The 21,595-nt window shown below is 39.9% G+C and overlaps 2 protein-coding genes across 2 annotated transcripts; one reads left to right on the top strand and one right to left on the bottom strand.

Moving 5' to 3' along the window:
- Positions 1-31: 31 nt before the first annotated feature.
- Positions 32-10,886, top strand: LOC109464099. Its single transcript, XM_019761036.1, has 10 exons — positions 32-362; positions 2,785-3,001; positions 3,486-3,793; positions 4,288-4,428; positions 4,646-4,864; positions 5,442-5,554; positions 6,387-7,595; positions 7,911-8,024; positions 8,381-8,561; positions 9,031-10,886. Exons 1-10 carry the CDS (start codon positions 180-182, stop codon positions 9,430-9,432), a joined length of 3,087 nt encoding a protein of 1,028 aa, XP_019616595.1. The 5' UTR covers positions 32-179; the 3' UTR covers positions 9,433-10,886.
- LOC109464092 lies at positions 9,123-21,241 on the bottom strand. The gene is made up of 30 exons (XM_019761025.1): positions 21,035-21,241; positions 20,747-20,796; positions 20,445-20,623; positions 19,908-20,024; positions 19,584-19,659; positions 19,350-19,435; positions 19,022-19,081; positions 18,778-18,878; positions 18,208-18,386; positions 17,862-18,012; positions 17,587-17,679; positions 17,350-17,473; positions 17,140-17,216; positions 16,876-16,990; positions 16,531-16,623; positions 16,233-16,310; positions 15,959-16,052; positions 15,680-15,753; positions 14,988-15,112; positions 14,370-14,595; positions 14,036-14,183; positions 13,635-13,804; positions 13,205-13,290; positions 12,998-13,064; positions 12,758-12,858; positions 12,460-12,529; positions 12,066-12,260; positions 11,468-11,653; positions 10,857-11,139; positions 9,123-9,220 (listed from the first exon to the last, which is right to left on the bottom strand). Exons 1-29 carry the CDS (start codon positions 21,175-21,177, stop codon positions 10,888-10,890), a joined length of 3,516 nt encoding a protein of 1,171 aa, XP_019616584.1. The 5' UTR covers positions 21,178-21,241; the 3' UTR covers positions 9,123-9,220; positions 10,857-10,887.
- Between the last annotated feature and the right edge of the window lie 354 nt (positions 21,242-21,595).

The raw sequence follows: 21,595 nt of genomic DNA, 5'->3' as shown, positions 1-21,595 counted from the left end.
AAGGCAGTGTGCTTCAACTATTCGACGCCCCGAAAGAGTATCTGTGTTCACAATATAGTGTTTTTCGCCGTTTCAATCGCAGCTATGTTAATCTTATTATTCTGACCAACGAAGGTATAACGCGTGGTACGTAAAGCATCATCTCACCGGAGACACTCTCAAGACCAAAACGCACAAAAATGGCACGTGCTCCGCTGACCAAGGAGGAAATCGAGAAGCTTAACAACATTGCTGATGTCTTCAAACTCCTTACTATTCACGGTATCCCCTTTGAGGGTGTTACTGATGTGAAAGGAGCGCAACGATTGCTGATGGCAAAGTACTACCAGCAGTCAGGAGCAACTATGAGAAAGCCTGGAGACGTAAGTAAAGTAAAATTGGATTCGTATATCTGATGGGAAAGACCGCAAAATAGCATTTATGTTGTTGCAGAAAGTATAATTGAAGTACATGTATTCACACATAACGTCAGTGCAATAAAAACGCCGTTTACGATGAATGAGGATGAATATCAGCAAGCGTCAATGTAACACTTGGAATTGTTGGTATCCTGTAAAGGTGCGAGTACCAGGTATCAATATCTGGGCAGTACACTATGGCTTATGCTTATATCTTGCCCTGCGTATCTACATGTATAAGTGTAGGAACCATATTCTTCAATATAATCAATATGAAGATGTTGTACTCAGTACAATGTTAAACCATGTTTTGCAGGTATGTCCCCGTTATTTCTTTTTATGGCCGGGTGGACAGATGTTTGTTATATAAACGAATCAATAGAGTGAAATGCTTGATTTGTTAACGGAAAGCAAATGATGCCCCACATTTATGTATCTTTAATAATTGTGATATGGACATGGGCCTCGGCTGGCAACCATATCAGTATAGTAAAACTGATCCTTTTTATGCCAATTTGATTCTCTAAAACTCTTCGATGCATGTGAAGACATCTGAACCTGTTTGTGAAAATGTTCAAGTTCTTAAACCCCAATATCTTGCATATTTTCGCATCTCTTCACGGGGAAGTATACCTTATCAGAGCCTTATCGCTCCCGTTCGGCGTAGGAAAAGTGGCTAAATATAAGACGACCGTCAAATTCATTGCCATGTCTCTGATCTTTTCGGGAATGGGAAAATGGAGAAAATTTGTTTGAGACATTTCACAGTTTAACAAAGCGGTAGAGCTCAGACTGAGAGACTGATAGATGAAGCGCTAGCTAGTAGTGGCTGTGCAATGCACCAACCTATATGCAATGCGGTTTCCCATGCATGGGTCGCATATTTGGCCAAACGCACTGGGTTACGCGAAAAGTGTGATGGGTTTCATTGCATGGGTGACATAAGTTCCCTCATGCACGGGGCCGCCGGCTAGCCTCCATAGCATGCCAAAAGCTGGGTGGTTTGGGGGGGTCTTCATGGTCTTTGTGAGCTTTTATGTGCTATATTTCTGATTGCATATAGATAACATAGCCGGCTTGGTTGAATAACCCCCTTTTTGTTAGAACTGGGCTAATCAGAAAACAGCCAAAGACCACCAAACGGAGGCTAGCCGCCGGCTTTACGTCCCCATTCGACAGGACGATGCGACTCTTTCCCAGTCGTGTCCAGACTCAGGCACGAACCCGGATCGCTGGCTCCAGCTCTACGGAATTTGAAGCAAATCTGGCGAGTGGCAGAATGTGCAGATCACAACACTACGTGGACACTTGTTAGACCATAAATGACACGTGTCCCTCGCATTTTACCAATAGAGGTGGTCGATTGTACACCTGTCGACTGTAAATTGTCAGGTGTATCTAAAGTCTTAAAAAGGTTTTTAGTATTGTTATACGTGCACGTTTTAGCCCTTTTCTTCCATGCCATCGGTGCACCTATCCGTATACTGCAGATTAGGTTATGATAGGATATGTAGTCCCGACTTCAATACCACCATGCCTTTCCTTGCCGACCTACTGAATGGCTGGCCTCGTCCGCTCTTCTGAATATATTTGTGGTAACTATTTGTATATAACATATCTTTATATCTTTTAGCTGTTGTGTGATTTTTATTATTGAAAATAAACCAGTCTTTCATTGATCAAAAGTCAGACAGTAAATCGTGAAAATACACAAGACTGTAGGTTTTAAACCAGTGCAAACTCTCCCAAATAGGTCCTGGCATCTATGACATTAAGACAAGACACTAGTTGACATAAAAAGAATTGATCCGTAGGCGCCACGCAAGGATCCTATCATATATTTTACGTAATGAGCAGGTTAAGGATATACATGGACATGATCCAGTTTCCCATAACTATTTTACTGTTTATCTGACTGTCAGAGAAGTCCGGTCGTCACTCAGAAAAAATGTTACAATCTTTCATCCCAACATCTGTTTGGGGGCTTTGTCGGATTTTCTAGCCTCCTGTGCAGGCCTCCGGGTGGGTGAGAGTTTTGATACTGCGCTTTGTAGAATTTCAACGCGTTATTTTGCCGGCCATCCTACAACCAGTCGCCCAGAGAAGGTTTGTACGTATACCCGCCAAGTTGTACGGTCAATGCCCACGGGGGCGTGACAACGCCGTCACGGCTGGCGGGCCGAGCACTCCACGGGGCGCGGAAACTTCGCAAGTCTATACCAATTTGGAGCCTGCAATTTGTCTAAAGGGATTTTTAATTACGTTTTCTTCGTGCCGAACGCAAACAGGCTCAGTGCTGAGTACAAACCTTCTCTGGGCCGGATGGTCGGCAAAAGAACACGGCAGCCTGTTTGGTACTTACCGGTAAGTATCTTTATGTTCTCAGGGGGCAGTGGTGATGGCAGGGGCCCTGGATGTTGACAAGAAAAGGAGGAAGGAACTTCTCAGCTTGTTGTCAAGCATTCAAGGGTTTCTAAGATCTTTGGAGCCTGATGTTATACAACAGCTGGACTTCCGATGTGGCCATGGGGGCAGTGTGAGGGCTGTTCTTGGTTACTGTGAACATAAACTGAGAAAGGATGATTGCCCCATTCTTGTAGCAGGTAAATGTAGGAAAGATTGTACACTTGAACTACATGTATGGCCATTGCATTGCATTGAAACAATCCTTGCTGTAACCATCTCCAATCATTCAAGTTAATTGTTACCTGCCCTTCTAAGAGTTGGCCAACCGGGTGTTCAGGGAATGGTGGGCACGTTGAGAGTATATCTGATCTGAAAAAAGACAACTGGCAGCTGCAATTTTCTTGTCACAACAGCAAAATTTTATGGTATTACAAAACGCTATTAATGGGGTTGTTGTGTGAACTACATCGACTACATTTCATTCTACGTTGGTGAACGATTTCTAAACGGTCCGAAAGTAACTAAAATTCATTCTCAATCTGAAATCTTTAGGTACCTTCATATGTTGGAAAAAGCTATTGGAGAAAGGTAAAATGTAGGCCCTTTGCTGAGTGAATAGCGACGTCTCTGTTTGATACTTATGCTAATTGACTGAAGTTTCTACCCTTACACATATTTCAGGGGAGACATCTGCAGGTAAAAGCACACTGTTGAACGTCCTTCTTGGAGAACCTCTCCTACCAACCTCCGTCCTCAGCACAACATCCATCATCTGCGAACTCAAGCACGGTCGGCCTCAAAGGGCTGTTTTCCACAGGAAGGGACATGGACCTGCAACCCGTTCAAGACAAGAAACAGTGTTATTGGATGGGTCAACTGAAGAAAACATGAAGAAGCTGTCAGATAAGGTTCACCTCAAAGGAGAGGAAAGAGAGACTGCCCCTGACTATGAAAAAGTTGAGATCTACTGGCCGCTTGCGCTCCTTGAGGTATGTTAATTTTCAGCTTGCACAGCATCTGTGATTTAGGTAAAGCAGCTCTCTACTACTACTACTACTACTACTACTACTGCTACTGCTACTGCTACTGCTACTGCTACTGCTACTGCTACTACTACTACTACTACAGAAGCAAGTTTTATGATTCATCAGAGAATAAAATCTTATGCTTGAATCCAGTTTGAACATTAAATGATTGAAGTCATGTGAAGTCATGAGCACAGGGTGACTTATATTTTTAGTTATATGGGTGTAGTAGCTTGACACTTGGTGGTAATATTGTTATAACAGTATTGCATATTTCATAAATTTCACGAGACCAAAACATGTTTGTCATCTGTGTCTGCATCAGTACACAATGATTAATATTAGTGCACACATGATTTATATCTCATTCTACTAGTATATGGCATATTATTGTTGTACTATGTTACTGTACCCCTGTTAAGTGAAGTTTTCCAAGTAATGTGTACAATACCTTGCAGGGTGGTATATTCATCGTAGACAGTCCTGGGGTTGGAGAAAGCAAGCTGATGGACGGCCTGGTGAGCCAATACATAGGACAGGCCTGTGCCTTCATCTACGTCCTCAACAGCTCCAATGCCGGTGGTGTTCAACCAGGGAAGGTGTGCAATTTACATAGAATCTACATGAGACTAGTCATCTTTTGTTTGTTTATTTTGGTGGATTCAACATCTAAACTATATAGCCATTAATGCTACACCACTGTCATCACTTCTACCAGTACATGTAAGTCCCCTTGATGCCTTCAACCACCAAGGACATAGAGAGGCTAGAGTACCCTAGCTGTGATGCATATAAGATTTTCTTTCTTTCTTTCAGCTCCAATCTTTGTTGGCGAACTGTCGTGAGAAACATCCTGAAGACATGCAGCTCTTTGATCCAAAGACCGCAGTGTTTGTCTGTAACAAATGGGATCAAGTACCTGACAAGGAGAGGGAACAGGTCAGGGCAGAAATCATCCGACAGCTGGAAAAACACTGGAGCAGGAACTACAAGCTGGATCCAAAGTCACAGGTGTTTTGCCTGTCTGCCACTGAGGCAAGTGCAGTTCTTTAAAATGGTTACCCCATTGTAGTGCAGTTTTCTTTGTGAGAGGGAAAGAAAAGTAAGAACAGGCCTTTAATCTACTATTTTTATTGTAGTTTTAATCATCAACGCATAATTTTGAATTATGTTTTCTTCATACTTTTGTTACATGTACTATCACCAAACATATATTTCTATAATTTTCACAACTAGTGTTTTAATGTATTTCACTTATTATTGTCAAAACATAAAAAAAACTCCATAAGCCCGTTGCAAGGTATCCAAAATGTGGTACTGTGAAAGGTTATTGTCTCTTTATCATAGACTGACAAGATTAATAAGGACAAGAGTACTTAACCATGGCCTAATGTTCCTGTAGGAAGTACAGCTACAGTTATATTAAATATATTTTTTTACCCATCACTGGGACATCTGATCTATGTAGTATTCAAACCCCACTAGCTGTCTTGCTGTGAGTGTGGTGCATGTACAATGTAGGTGATTACATTTCATACACACAAAATGTGCCAGTAACATTTCTAGTCATTTGGTCTTAATGCAGTATCTTACTTGTTTTGTTGCTTTCCAGGCTGAAAAGGCCCAGGAAGTTGGATATGTTGCAGAAGACCTTGAGCAACTGCTAGAAGGCATCGATGCATTGCTCCCACAAAGTCTTCGACACAAGCTTACCATGCAATACTGGTAGGGAATCTATACATGAAATACCTTTGACACACTAAATACTATTTTGTTTATTTACCAGTAGTTGTTTTCTTTAGCCAGGGTTGCTCGGTATCTAGTCACTGCTTTTCAATGACAGTGATGCCCTGGTAAGACATTACAGCAATTACCTGTACAGAGAAATTGCAAACAAATAAACAAACGAACAAACAAACAAACAATCAATTGTTGATCACAGTTGGAATCATCAAAATACACTTTGATCCTTTAAGTGTTATAATTTTCTGATCAAGTCATGAGGTCAGGCCATGTTGTTGCCATCATTTGAAAGATATCATTTTGATGATGTAGAGGTTCCCATAACTGATGTTATGTTCCCATAACAATGTTAGCTCATTGCAGGGTGAAAACCCTGGTAAAAAATCTATATTTCCTACATTTCTGTTTTAAACATTGGGTATCTGTAGGACTTTATCTGAATTCTTTGTGTGCCTGATGTTTATTGATAGGTACTTGCATTGCTATTTGAAGGTTGTACATGCATTCATATTTCAAAAACATGATACTCCACAAGGCTTAACGATGTTCAGTGTAGTATTACAGATATAGGACATTGTAGAACAAGGCAAATTTTAGATTTACAATCTTACAAGTTACACTAATTTCAAACACTTTCCTTGGATTCCCTTTATCGGCTTTTAATGAATAATACAAAATAACTGTCTTACACTCTTCCCACCATCTTGGATCTTACAAAGGTGATAAATAAGGAATAATATTCAACTTCAAACAAAAACAAACCAACTTCAATCATTATTAACCTACTCTTCTGTTTTTTGTCTTATTTCCCAAGCATAATTGTGAAAGTTGTTCAGGAACTCCATAAGATCTTGAAGGTAAAGCTCCACAATGCCCACAAGACAAAAGAGCAACGAGAAGCAGAGGCAAAGTCTATCAGGGTCAGACTTGAGATGTTTAAGCAGTATGCAGATGAAGTCATGCAAAGGCTGGATGAACAACTCCAGCAACATATTGCAGATGCAAATCATGACTTGCTGAATAATCTATGCAGTGATGAAATGAGAGAAGAGATTGTAGAAGAGGCTATGAAACAGGCACCAACCTTGACCAAAGAGGAGGAAAAGGACTGGAAAGGTGTCAGAAGTACCACAGTAAACCTGGTTTCACACCTTATTGAGGAAAAGGTACAGGCCTGGGACAGCACCAACATGTACTTTGACAGGATGGAGCATAATCTGATCGACAATTTCAAGAAAGAGTTTCATCTGATTGAGGACAGGCACCATGAAGAGATACAGAAAGCGCTTGATCCTGACTTGAAGACAGGTCCTGCCAAGAAGAAGAACAGGGTTACAGCTGATGATGATGACCTCTCAATGCCCACAGGTGGAAAGATAGCACTTGGTGTAACTGCACCACTGTGGATCCCTCTCACTGTTGCAACTGGCTTGTCTGCACTAGTGCTGGCACTGCCTGTTGTTGCATTTGTTGCTGCCAAAGAGAACATTTCAGAAGCACTAGAGAGAAGTAGATTCATCAAAATGTATCGTAATGAGGAAAGCAGGAAGAGGTACTTTGAAGATCTGACATCGAAGGCCTTAAATGGTATATCTGAAGACAGGGAACTACAGTCTAGCCTAGTTGAGAAAAGGCTCTCAAAACCCATTGCCATCCTGAACAACCTCAAGGAAGCCATACCAAATCTTGTTGCAGCTGACAAAAACTTGCTTGATGTTCTTGCAGCTGAATCACGTGGCCAGGACTTTCTTCTCAGCCTATATCTACCACTTGTTAAGGGATGCAGAACACTGCAGGGTCAGATGGAAATGTTTGAGCTGAAGTTTCTGAGCAGTTGCAAGAACAACCTTGACAAAATCCTCAACGATAAGACACAGAAGATTGGCTCTGGACAGTTTGGCGATGTGTTCAAAGTGAAAGTGAGTCGTGGCAAGAAGACAGTTGATGCAGCAATCAAGGTGGCCAAGGAACCCATCACTGTCAACAATGTCACTTCATTTCTTCAAGAGAAAAACAACCTGAGGTATGCTTCAGAACTGCATTTTGGAATGCCCTGTTCCACTATAAGTTATGGTCAAATGTTATCTTGTGACTTGCTGCTCCATGGCAAAACACCATGATGATAGTTGATACTTAAAGTTGTGTTCCAAAACAGCATGCCAGTAAGGCAAAATCTGTAAACATTGCAAGTTGCATTGTTTAGAGATGTTGCCTGACTGGCATGCTAATAAATGTTTTCCTTACAAGTCAGTGCTCCTGTCTTACATGTGTACCCAGCCTGAGAGTGATATAGATACAAGTCATTCACTCTTATACGTCATTTTTCTTCTCCTCATAGGTTCCTGAATCATGCCAATGTTTTGGAGTACTATGCAACAGCAACAGCTATCCATGAAGATTATGTGAGAGTTGGCATTGTCACTGAGCTTTGTCAAGCAACTTTGATGGAATGGTAAGTCTTCAAAACCAGATATCAAATTTTTAAAAAGTGCTTTCATTGTCATATTCTATCCTTCTCAACAATTATAATTTCCTAGAGAGTTTTTCAAATAAGTTATTTATTTTTATTTCAAATGACTGACCTTGATTAGCCCTTGCAATATCCAGTATCATCTAAAAAATACTTGACACCTGCAATACATATTGATGACAAAAATATGTATGTCATCATAACAGAATACTTATCGATAGGCAATCATTTACTGCAAATACCGGGTAGGTAATACATGAGGTTGAACGTTTCATAAAATTATGTTCTACATTGTATTTCTAAATTACCAACAACATTGACTTTTGCTGTGATTGCAGGTTGCAATCCTATAAGGAGAGGACACCAGCAAGATGGGGAGATGAGACTCAAGACATGTATGGAATGTACATAGGTGCATTTCTCAACATACGGGAAATTGGCACACAACTGTGCGAGGGACTGTCTTACATCCATGGGGAAGGATACATACACCGTGACCTCAAGGCTGATAACATTCTGGTTAGTTTCATAAAATCATACACAGTTAACATGTCCATTGATTTTCAAATTTAAGTGGTAACAATGTCATACGTGAGCATATTAACATCAAAACTGAATGGATTGAATTTTGTTTGCTTCAATCCCCAAAAGCTTAAAAGCAAGAATATCACCCATCCCTGGGCTGAAATCTGCATCAGACAGACAGTTGAGATACTTTTCATAAGTCTAGAATACATTTAGATCTACCATGAATGTTATTGTTAATTCTTCAATAAGTTAGCCTTAGCCGTGGACGACTCTAGTAATCCATTTTGCATGATAATGCAAAAAGATTACTAGAGTCGTCCATGGCTAAATTAGCCTATGCTTTCTACATGCACATGTAGATATGACTGTCATATTGTCTGCTGTTTTACAATCGATTCTGCTAAATTATGTATCTAAAAATTTGTAGACTGGTCTTAACATAATCTTCATGTAATGCTAGGTCACTGCAGGTGGAATTGTGAAGCTAGCTGACTTGGGCCTAACCAAGAAGATGGTTGACCAGACAGGTACAATGTGTGGGACCCCTGTGTATGCAGCTCCGGAGGTGTTTGCAGAGAACATGGACTATGATCAGTCAGCAGACATCTACAGCCTTGGTTTTGTCCTTCTCGAGATCTGGTATGGCGTACCTGTATATGAAGATCAGGTCTTCTTGAAAAAGATTACAGAGAAGGCCGATCTTCCTTCACAGCTATTTTTGTCTTATTTACTGCCACCAATTCAGCAATGGCAGAAGCTCATTAAGAAATGCTTTAACAAGGATAAAGATTCAAGACCATCTGCTTTGGTGTGTTTGAAGGAGTTGAAAGGCATGAAACTTCCAGGATTCCAACCCCAATAGATTTTCAAAAACCAACATTGTACTCATGCAGTCAGGATATTTGTTATGATTTTACTTCTGATTTGTGTGTGTTTTCTATTAACTCAGGACCAATTTGAAAGAGAGGACATTGTTACATTGTAAAGATAAAGACCAAATGATAAAAGGATGAGGTGTAGTATGAAATTCCCCTTTTAAATACAATGATAACATGTATATATTGTACAGTATTTTGTATTGAATGTACACATGTACAATGTATATGATGCCATATATAATGGCACTGTGTTGCTAAATGAAATATTTTACTAAAGGATGGGCAAGTATATATACAGAAAATTCTGCCATGCTGTAATGCAATTCTGTACGCCTTTCCACAGGTTTTGAGTTGTGATTGGAATGAACTGTATCATACAACAGATTGATCATTTATTACGTATGGACAATTTGGTTGTAAGATAAACACAATAATGTTTGTCCAGAGGATACTAGGGCTACCAAAGTAGAATTCACTATGAAACAGTTAAAAATTTGTCATTTACATGTACCTTCATGTCATATAAATGTTACATAACATGCATTTATCACAGATAAAGAATATGTACATGTGTCAGTGAAGGTTAGACATCCAGGTAATAAGATACACACACAAAAAAAAAAACAGTTACTCAAGCAACTGGATATGATTTTGGAAAAGGTCAGACATTTCAGGTAGCATCTACTACCTTTTGTCAGTATATATACATGTATATGTACATGTATTAAGCCTTGTATGACTGTGATGAACATGTACATGATATTATGTAAGTGACTTTCAATACACACACACACACACCAGGAAATTTACTAGCAAACAACTCACAATATTGACAGAAGTATTACCAGTATTCTCATATACTAGTATTTAGGGATGTGGAAAATGGTACATGTATGCAGAAGCTTCATCAAATTGTGATTTTACTGGCTTCCCCCCAAAGATATTTGTGATCATATTCAACAGTTTTCTTCTTCTCTCTTAGTACTTGTATTGTACAATACATGACTGGTCACTTTGTCATTGTAAAATTGTACCCGTCCATCAGCAATTTTGGGACATTCAAACATTTGTAGTTCAAGGAGCATCAATGTTATTATTAGGGACAGTAATATTAACACAAAGAAGTGATCAACAAAAACAAGTGACAACTGATAAATGAATTAAATTAAAATGGATACTTTATACCCAATGGTCCACTTGTCAATTTTGTTAGGACAAGGTTAAATTGAAAGATGGAAGTCAAAATTTTTTTTCTGATATATAGAAATGCATGGCATTACATTACAGCAGATATTCAATGATTGAGAAAACACTATGCTTTGACTGGCATACATTTAGGGAGGCAGTTTGTTGACAAAGTAGTGTTATTTTGGTGAAAAAAATTGTTACCATGGAAACTGACACAAACCTTCAACATTTGTCAACTCTGTCGTTTTCCTTCACCATCTATCATCTGACACCCTGTCGTTTTCCGACCACCCTGGCGCGATCCTGAGTCTGGACTCCGTCTGTCCGTCTGAGCTCCTGCCGGACTCCAGCGTGACGCGCTGCCGGGTCGTCCTGGCCTGCGTCTCCATGGCGATGACCTTGATGGCCTGCTGCGCCTCCCTGCAGCAGCTGTGCACGTCGTTAATGACTGAGTCCTGAATGTGCTGCATCATGTCCCGCACATCCTGCAGACGCTTCAGGGTCTGGAACAGACAGGTCATGTCATTAGGGCTTCTGCTGACTTAGTGATGTCCTAAATGCATTTTTGAATCATTGAGTTATGTCATAAACTTTGTTGCACAACAATTGTATAAGGTACAAAGTATGGTATCTAGTGCTACATAGCAAACATACTATGAGGCTTATCTACCTTACCAAGACTTAAGTATGGGATGGGAATGTGCTTTTACAGTCAATGGTCAAATTTCTAGTGTTCAGGCCTTTTTGAGACATTGTCCCATCTTCAGTGTTTTGTACCATAGTCGGCCACAGTACTCCGTATCTGAAGTGCAAAAATAATTTGTGACATACCTCCCCATCTATCAGTAGGAACAGCTCCTTAGTGATGGGGTCCCTCTCTGTGATGATCTGGAGTTTGGACTGGACCATCTCCTCCAGAGTACGGGGGGCCATGGCTGCTGCACTCTTCAGTAACACACTCACCTTCTGCCGATATGCATTTGCCATCTTCCCCAACAGGATTGTGTTGAGAGGGCTCTGAAGAAAGAAGCAATGACATGAAGAAAGTTGTGGTTTCATAGATGTTGAATACAATATCAAGACATGAGATGCATTTGTACAAACAAAAGTCTGAGAAAGGTGTCTGACAGACATTGAAACATAAGCAGGTGACATAAACACTACTGGTTGTAGAAGAAATCACTATATGTTCTAAGAACCTGATGAAATTATTTTTGGAAGTAAAAGAAAATTAAACCCACAATCCATATTTCAATATATCATTCATCCAGACATGTTTATTAAACAATTCAAGTATAAGACGTACACTCTATAACAGCAACATCAAGACAGAAATGAAGGAAAAGAATGATTAAAGGAAAGGAATAAATGAACAAGGCTTTCCGTTTCAGTTTTTAAAAACTAGTAGCAGTTTGAATTCTCTCCTGACCTCATCGTCCTCAGGCTGTGTGAGTTTGATGAGTTGATTCCCGACCAGGACGTCGTGTTCCCCCAGCATCCTCCCTGTCCGCTCCAGCTCGTACAGCACCAGCTCCTGCATGTTCATGTTCAGGGTGTTCAGGTACTCCACGGTCGCCGCAGGGCTGTGCTGCATCCGCCAACAGTCAGGCAGGTACGACATGTGCTGAGGGGAAAAATGGAAGAAAGGCATTCAAAATAGTGAAACTAGACATTATGAAGCAGTTTAAACTGTGATTTCCAACACAAGAGATTGGACCTAGCCAAATTTTTACTGAAACTAGACGTTAAAGAGCTAGAAGAATCATGGTACTGCATTCCTGAAAATTCACCAAAATAAGGGCAGTAATAACACATGACCTCACCTGGTACATGAGTGCCCTTGCAGTCAGCCATCTGTACACAGACAGCAGGTCATTCCTCTCCAGGTAATACCTGTACAACAGGTGAGACAGGTGAGCAGAAACATGTGAACTGGGATGTCATACAAACTAAAATAACATACTGCATTTGTATAGTGAGCAATAGCGTGTGACAATGTCAAAGACTAAAATATGCTACAAATCTCTATAGAAGTATATATTTTGAACTGGGCCCAGACTGGCTCCATATTGAATACATTTGTACTTAATGTAATTGCTACAAAGAAATGCAGCTACTCACTTAACCAGGTGGTCTACATGCATGCTGGCTGCCCGAAGGTTTGGCCCTGTGAAAGGGTCCTGGTTGTCCTCAGGCCCTCCGTACACAAAGTGGAACCTTGCCTGAAAACAGACATGACATGTCATGATCTGTGTCTGAACTGTGTCAAGATACAGAATGTAAAGGAAATTTTACCACACTCTTCTTATACAGCATTACTTATTTTGAGTGGAAATTCTGACAGTGTAATATATGACGTACCTTTTCTCTGACCAGGAAGATGTTCTGATACAGGGATGCTGTGTTGTAGGGGAAGAATCTTTGAACTCTGAAAAACAGAGAAATGAACACAATTTGCTGATGAAAGAATGTGCTGTTACACTGTATATTGTAAGAAACTTTTTCAAAAGTGGCAAACATCATTTAAAAAGATATCCTGATTTTTTGTGATGGCTCCCCATGACTTACTGGTCTTCATCATCCTCCACATAGTGCAGCAGGAAGTGTTTTTCTACAGGCACATATCTCCACCCCTTCTCCTGTACAACAAACACCTGCAGAAACAACATGGAATAGTTAACCAACTTAAAGGATAATCCTCTGGAGGATTAGCATCCAACTAAGACCTCTGGCCTTGCAAGGAATTTGTCACAATTAAGATTAACTTGATACAAACAAAATCTAGGTGTATGATGATTGCTCCTAGGCACTGTGACAAGAATGCAGTTAGACTTCAGTCTATATCTCCCTCATCTCTCTTCTGTTCAAGAAAAATTCACTGATTCAGGAAGGTAGCAAAGAAGTTATTGAAACATTTTCTGGGTAAATGAATAGCATATAATTGTACTGTATAAGTATATAGTAAGAACCTTATTCTCCACTGTTAGATATAATCTACCTTGACAAAAGCAGGTTCCTGGCACTGTAGTGTCCTCTCCAACTCTGCCATGAAAGCGTTCTTCCTCTGTATGACAGCATGGATGGACCACCTCTCCCCACTGTCACCCAGAAACACACCGTATACCAGGATAGTCCCTGTCCTGTACAGGTCTATCAGGTGGTCATATACTAGTGTAGAGGTGAGGAAAAATGGAACAAAAATGTCAATGGATTTTGTAAAAATATTTCAACTTATCTAACTCAACCATACTAATGCTTGTATTGCCATTTTGCTACAGTACAAGAAAGGAATGTTTACCAGGAACAGTTGGATATATTGTATACATTACATATCCCTTAGAATCCTTGACAAAGCAAGATAAAGAAAACAAATAAAATAGAACAGGATGGATAACTAACCAATGGAAAGGTAGGCCTGCAAGGCCTCCCCACTACAGCCCTTGGGTCCCTTGATGTAAGTGTGCTCATGCAGCTCCAACTTCAACAGGTAGGGGGCCATTCTGCCATACAGCCCGCTAGCTCCAGCTATAGCCAAGGCCTGGAATATCTATGGAATCAAGAACATACAGTAATCAAATTTATAGAAGTTGTTTTGGAAATTTTGGAAACTTACCAATAAGGACAATAAAAATGAATGTGTATGGGTTGGTGGGGGTATTGGGTGTGGTCTAGTGTTTGAGGTAGTTTTGTTGTTAAACTTCAAGTTCAATAAGTAAACTAAATCACTTTGTACCTTGAAACTTCCCCTCCTCTTCGGTGCCTCCTGGTTCACGAGCATGTCAGCGAGGAGGGACACCAGACGGAAGTGCCCGATGTCCAGGATCATCAGGGCGCTCACGTGTCCATACGCCTCCGTCCCCGGGATGTGGTAGATGTAGTTGTCTGGATCAATCATTCTTTCTGATCTGTGAACAAGTTTCTGAACCAACTTGTCGGGATTTTCTGTCCACAGTTCCATCCTGAAAGATAAGACAAGCTTTTATAAGTACCAATTATTTACTAGGTGTAACTACTATGTTCTTTGTGTTTAAAAGCAGTTAAGCATCAAAAGGTACACATATATGTGATTTCATGATTAACTTGCAATGCAGACCTCCATGGACCTTCCAAAGTCAGGCACCTTTCTAAGAAAAGTATTGGTCTTTCTTTGCTGACAGTTTCAAATCCTTCACTGTCATTATCAGCTACTGCAACCTAGTTTTGATGATCACTGAATAAACCACAACAATGTAGTAATATATATGCCAGACAGACTATCTTTAAATACAGTCTAGGTCTAATCATGTGCTGTATTTTGTCTGTGAGAAAACACAATTGTCAAGCACACTAAGCATTTTAAGTCCCTTCTCACTTGAGTGCAGCCTGTCTCATGGCCGTGACGAAGCGTGGGTAGGGGTTTGGAGGCAGGTAGGCCCCACACAGGAGTTCCACTAGAAAGTCATGCCAGGTCTCATCCAGCTTTGTGTCCACCATGTACTGTAGGGAAGGGAGAGAATAATTCAAAATTATTATTTCCAAAATTTTCTACAAGGCAGTGATAGAGAAGTTTTATTGCCTTTAATAAATCATAATTTCAAGTTCACCACAATAAATGTATCTTACAAGAGATGTCCCAAAATAAAGAGAAAAAAAATGTTATTATACTGAAATGGTTTACCCCAATGTTGAACTCAGCTCAAGTAAAACAACCCAATTCATTTGATGGCTTTCAGCACCAAGGACAGGTCTGTCATGTTTGTTATGTACACTACAATGGCCTACTGCATAAATCTATTTGGCTAGTCCTAATATGTGAACTCATCATTAGTTACAGTACCTGTAGCTTGCTCAAATAAACCAACCCAAGAAATTTGATGGCTTTCAGCACCAAGGACAGGTCTGTCGTGTTTGTTATGTACAGCACAAAGGGCTAGTGCATCAATCCATTTCCGAATCGCTACTTTTAATACAATGTATATGAATTCAGCACCCGTTACAGTACCTGTAGCTTGTCAGAGTCTGCTATAAAGCTGACCACATGGAACAATACATGATGTCACTGACCTGCATCAGGACAGCCTCCACAGCAATGACCTTCGGCACCGAGGCCCGCTCTATACCTATTTCAACATCCACCGCTGGAGCAGGAATAAAAAGGCATACTGATCACACTGTAGGCAATCTAAGCACAAAGGGGTACTCTAACTTGGAACAGATTTTTTAGTTGTCTTAATTATGCATAAGGTTGCTGTGTTTGTTACCATCCTCTTTGCTGATTTGAAAGTCCAAGTGTATGCTGTCATTTGAATTCAAAATTTCCAAAATCAGAAAACCAGGCCTTACCCAGTTTGTCATGTTTGAGAAGATCTGGATCCTCAGCTCCGTGTGTGAAGATCTCAGACACTAGAGGGGCTGCACCCTTCTTCTTCTTCTTGTCCTGATCAAGAAACCATGGGGGAGTAGTGTTAACCATATTATACAGTGTTATATCATATAGGAGCAAAGACAACATTGCATGATAGCACTGGTTACACAAATTAAGTAAGTGAAATTATTGATCCATTCATTGGTAAACAGCATCTACATGTACGTCCGAACACGACCAATCACAGCTTACCTGTCGCCTCTCCATCTGTCTGGTCTGTGGGCGTGGCATCTCTTCAGGGAAGGTCAAGTACATCATCTGGATTATCTCCTGGTTTGATGAGGGAGAAAATCAGCCACAAATTCAAATGGTTTACTTTCGAAGTCACAGAATTCATATTCGTGGTGCAAATGGTAACATTTTAACATTAAGCATATCAATTTCAAACGAAATGGAATTTTGGCAGCTGAGCATGAAACACAGAGTTAAGAATCCCAATGTTTGAACATGCAAGTACAAAAAGTAGTATAATAAGAGCTGAACCACACACTTCCAGTATGGGGGCGTGTATCAGGCTATCTTCAATCAGCTGCAGCTGGATGCAGGAGCAGTACTGGTTGATGCTCCGCAGGATGGACAGCATCTGTTGATCAAGGAAAGTGAAGACAACAAATAAAATAAAAACTGTTAGTCCCAAGTGCACCTCATGAATATCAGTAATATTAAAGTGATTTTTCACACTGCACAACCTTAATGTGGATGAACAAGTATAATATTATAATATGCTAAAACACCTTTTTGTTATAGCCATGTTTAAAACAATTGAAATTCCAACAAGCATATAATAGAGAAGTTTTAGATTTTCTAAAATAGCCTTAAAACATGTGACATTTACCTTCTTGTTGAGAGGGATGCTGTGTGGGTCCACAGCATCGTCTGACCCTATCACCCCAGTAAACCTCTGCTTAATGTCCATGTAAGCTGAGTTCAGATCAGAGGACCTCTCTAGCCTGGGCACACACATGGTATAAGACGTGATACAATGTGTAATTTGAAATTCTCTCAAACCATTTGCATTAAGAACTTTATATCTTTTTTGTACTTTGAACACTGAAAAACTTTAAGGTTTGTATAGAAAACTTCATGGAATAAAACTCACAGGCTGCTATCCAGAAGACTCAAGAGTGCATCTTTGTACTTCTTGAACTCTCCTTGTACAAAATGGGACTGTAAAACCTGTTTAAAAAAAAAGAAAAACAATTCAACTACCATTTCATGGAGCGTTTTCTTTCAACACTAGACTGCGAAATGTCAAGTACATTTTAAAAATTCAGAAAGAACTATGAGAAGTTCCAAATCTCAGACCTACCCCTTCGTACTTGGCCACCAGGCTGCGTATCACGTTGTTGTGTTCCATGATGGAGCTAAGCCTCGCTGCCGTGCTACGCAGCAGCCTGTAGATTTGTATCAGTGCACTTTGCTGATAGGCATTCCTGAAAACAACAGACAACATTGCTCTGTGTTTGGACAACAAACATAGTCTCAATATTCATCATTTTTGCTTCATTGCTATAAAGGTTGAATGATAATTGATGATAATTATCACCTGTCCATGAGGATGAGAAGGATGGAATTGTAGGCAACATCAAAGACCTCTGCCTCAGGGTGCATACTGGCTATCTTCCTCTGTATGTGCTCCCTGGAGGATAAACATCAACATTTGTTCAGCACTCTTCCCACTCAACTCACACTTTTACACTGAGTAATACATAATTCATGATACACACATCTTCTGACAATACCAAAGCATACAGGATTTATAGAAGCCAATGTTAGCATTTAAAAAAAGGCATGAGAGATGAGAGGAAAGGTGTTCTTTACCTGATTGGCGATTTCACCTGCCAAGAGTCAGGACCATACTTCCCAGATGACCCAACAAACCCCTCCGCCTCCCCTTTCTCTCCATCTCTCTTTTCTTCCTCCTTGCTCTTCTTCTTGTCATCCTTGTCTTTAGACTTCTTTTTGCCCTCAGCTATGGATGAAATATTGTAGAGAAGAAACATCTTTGTGTAAAATCTGAGGATCACTTTTTTATTAGTCCAGTTCATTGATGATCAAGACTGCAGACGGCAAATTTCAGTTCTAAAAAAGTCATTTTAAAATGCCAGAATTACTTTGCTATATGATAAACAACTACCGGTAGGTACAATTGATAATTGGACGATACCTTGTTCATTTTTTGAGAGGTCTGACTTGTAGCGTGGCTGCATGGAAGGCGGAGGTTGGTCCTTGTCCATGACTTCGTGCCGCGGCATGAAGATGTTGAGGTAAGCTTCAGCATGGGACTTCTGTAGGAACACACCTTCATGGAGGGTACCCAGGGGGAACTCTGCAAAACTCACCAATCTAAAAAAAGGCAACAACATTAAACAGACTTTTGTAACTTTCTAAACCCTTTTGTTACTTTTTTTATATTGTCTCCCACTTTTTTGAATGATTGTTAGTGATATGAATAGCTAAGAAGCATCAGAGTGGTAAGTCACAGGAAAAGAAAGTTCTCCATTCCACAAATCAAATGGTAGCTGTTGATGGCCGATGTTTCAGTAACTCCTCAGCTAACCCCCTCAGGGCTGAAGTTGGACTCTACTACTCTTCACCACAGGGGGGTGTTACGGAAAGGATGGGAACATTTACTAGACTATGCTTCTTAGCAAGCGGTAAGTGTAAGTTGTTTTCACCATTCTATTGCTACATATCAGGAATGGATCATTGAGCACGATATACTTTAGATTCTTACCTTTCTGTCTTGTCTTTCTCTGAGACTTCAATAAAGTGAAGTTCATACTGCTTCTGTCCCCTCCGGAACGTGTCAGAGAAAGGGTCAACTCGAAACACTCCCTGTGGGGAGGACACAAACCCAGAAAAAGTGAGGAATTCTGCAAGGTTCTTGAAACTAAATAAAATAATCACTTCTGAATCAACAGGTGGGTGTGAATATGGTATACATTAAAGCAATACAAGATAGCACATGGAATCCTTACCTCAAAAGTAGCCATCTTATTGTTGATTGTTGCTTCAGATATAGCATGCCAGAAATCAGCCTGGAAATAAAGCATGCAGTTTAGAAATGTAACTGCAGAAACAATTGTTAAACATCGAAAAACAGCATCACAGGCATGGCCTTAAAAAGCAGTATCCATTCTAAACCCCTAACCTTGATAATAACATTAGATATATTGTAAAAGGATAACTTGCCAATATATACAACAATAATTGGCTGATGTGAAACTCTTCTCTTCTTTCATTTAATGCCTGACCTTGACCTATCATTCCGACCTGTGACCCCTGAACTGTGCCCTCTTTACTGACCTGGTTATTCAGCACCATCTCTTGGTCCCAGAAGACGTTATCCCACAGGCCAGGGAACTCCTCATCCTTAGTTGGAACACTGACACCTGCAACAATGTAGTGTACATCTTTATAATCAGAAATGAATATCCCAATGCCTACATGACATACAGATCTAGCGAGGAATTGTACATCACATCTCTATGCACTATATAATTTCAAGGCACCTTACAAGCGAGTGAAGGCATGACTTACCAAAATAGACATGAGTGTTCTGATTGTCCATGTTGTTGACATCGTTCACAACACTATCAACAAACATAGAAATTCCCTGGAAAAACAACCCAAACAAGGAATATAAGAAATGTTACAGTAATATCTTAACAAGTATATCATGGAATATCTTACATATACAATACATTGTATGGTAACCTATACCACAATTCAAAGAAGCTAGTCTACCCTACATGTAGTATATGAAGAGACTACCGTATGTACCGTACGTACATTGTATGTACTGTCTTATACATTGTATTAACAAAACAGATCTTTTAGATGAATGGTAGTGACCAGGTTTACCTGTTCAGCATCTGGTCCTACCGACACATAGGAGACCCTGACTGTCACCATGTCAGGATGGGGGTAGAATGTGTTGGTGAACACACTTTGACCAACCAGGGCCATCAGAACCTGGCACTGAAAACCAACCACAAAACAAACAACTCATCATTGAATGTTCAACACTGTAATTAGATTATCAAATTGATTTACATCTAACCACAGGGTCACTTTTTAAGTTGACAATGAATTTCCAAACTTTGCTGGCATCTTACATTATATACATTATATAACATTACTAAACATTTCTAACATAGAATTAGTTGCATTGATTGCTTTCTATATGGGTATAACCTTAAACGTTTCAAGTCTAAGGTCAACAAACATCTGTCCTGACTGTCTGTACAGTAACCCAAAACATTTGAGTGGCTCCCATGAGCCTTGTTTTGTGATGAACATGAAATAAATAAAAAAATTCATTGTATGTTTCATACTCATAGGATAGATTTGAGATACAGGTGTCTTTTATCTTACATGTTATAGCAAACATATACATACACTGTAACCTTCCTCCTTGTGTATGGAGGACTCTTTTGGAGTCAGGTCGTCCAGAAGCCACTCGTACTGGCGGAGTGCCGGCGGGTCTACACAGCGTAGGATGGTGGACAGGCCCCACACATTGGTGTAACCCTTCACACCATTCACATAGCCCAGAGATGTTGCATATGTAGGGTTCTCTGTATGATGATACAGATGGTTATGACTCCTAAACATCACACTATTAGAATAGACAGTGATGCACTAACCAGGAAACATGTAACAATGTCATCAAAGAGAAAGATAAAGTCAGAAATATATACCTAAGAGCTGGGTAATCTTCTCATCATTATCCCCTCTGAACATGTGGAATCTGTGAAAAGAATAATAGTTACACTTAACAAAATAAAATAAATGCTCACATACACTGATTATACATGTGCAGTGTGCAGCATACTTTGTGCAAAATGTATACATCATCTATTAAAGATTTATGTGACAGTGATTTTGTAACTTTTCAAAACAAATGGAGACCTGTAAAATGCAATGATCTAAAAATATATAATATCTTTAATAAGCCTAATATCTTTAATAATCAGGCACAGGCTTACTTTTCAGAGTTCCTCCTGAGCCTCCTCACAAAGCCTGGGTACGGGTTATATGGCAGGTCGGGCATGCTCAGTAGCATCCCACAGAGCTCCTTCATGTCTGCCGTGAGTTTCTTCTCGTGCAGGTACCTCTGTATGATCCCCATCCTCCTCTGCAGCTGGGGGTCATCCTCAGGTACCACATAGCGGAGACGTTCCACCACTGGGACACCCAGCTAGAGTATAACACATTCAATAACAATTTTCCTACAATCGTAGTACTAGTACTTAAATTCATATGAATAAGAATGAACACACAAGTACCCATTTTTTGGCTATTAAAAGCAAGGGGGTAAGAGTACTAAATATCAAAGATAGATATCAGTTTTTATTCATTTCTTTAACTTTTCCACTATTTAGCAGAATACCATTCTGTCATTAAATCAGACATGAACTGCGGTACAGCATTATTGTACAATAAAATCTACATTTCTTGCTGCCTAATTTTCTTACAGACTAGGTATATGTTAGGTACATTGTACATGTAAGGTAAGGTAAGGTAATTCATTTGATACTGGTGGTAGA

Source organism: Branchiostoma belcheri, unplaced genomic scaffold, assembly GCF_001625305.1.
Source record: "Branchiostoma belcheri isolate BF01 breed outbred unplaced genomic scaffold, Haploidv18h27 scaffold1, whole genome shotgun sequence".
NCBI classification, from domain to species: Eukaryota; Metazoa; Chordata; class Leptocardii; order Amphioxiformes; family Branchiostomatidae; genus Branchiostoma; species Branchiostoma belcheri.
The sequence above is the reverse complement of the archived record's forward strand: the minus strand, read 5'-3'. Positions and strand labels throughout refer to the sequence as shown.

Excerpts from the sequence above, each read along its gene's own strand:
- LOC109464099 (XM_019761036.1), top strand. The coding sequence starts at position 180 with ATGGCACGTGCTCCGCTGACCAAGGAGGAAATCGAGAAGCTTAACAAC. Across the intron at positions 4,865-5,441 it reads TTTGCCTGTCTGCCACTGAG|GCTGAAAAGGCCCAGGAAGT; the intron begins GCAAGTGCAGTT and ends GTTGCTTTCCAG. Across the intron at positions 8,025-8,380 it reads CAAGCAACTTTGATGGAATG|GTTGCAATCCTATAAGGAGA; the intron begins GTAAGTCTTCAA and ends CTGTGATTGCAG.
- LOC109464092 (XM_019761025.1), bottom strand. The coding sequence starts at position 21,177 with ATGGGGATCATACAGAGGTACCTGCACGAGAAGAAACTCACGGCAGAC. Across the intron at positions 16,991-17,139 it reads AGTCTTCTGGATAGCAGCCT|GCTAGAGAGGTCCTCTGATC; the intron begins GTGAGTTTTATT and ends GTGTGTGCCCAG. Across the intron at positions 14,184-14,369 it reads AGAGGAGGGGAAGTTTCAAG|ATATTCCAGGCCTTGGCTAT; the intron begins GTACAAAGTGAT and ends TTGATTCCATAG.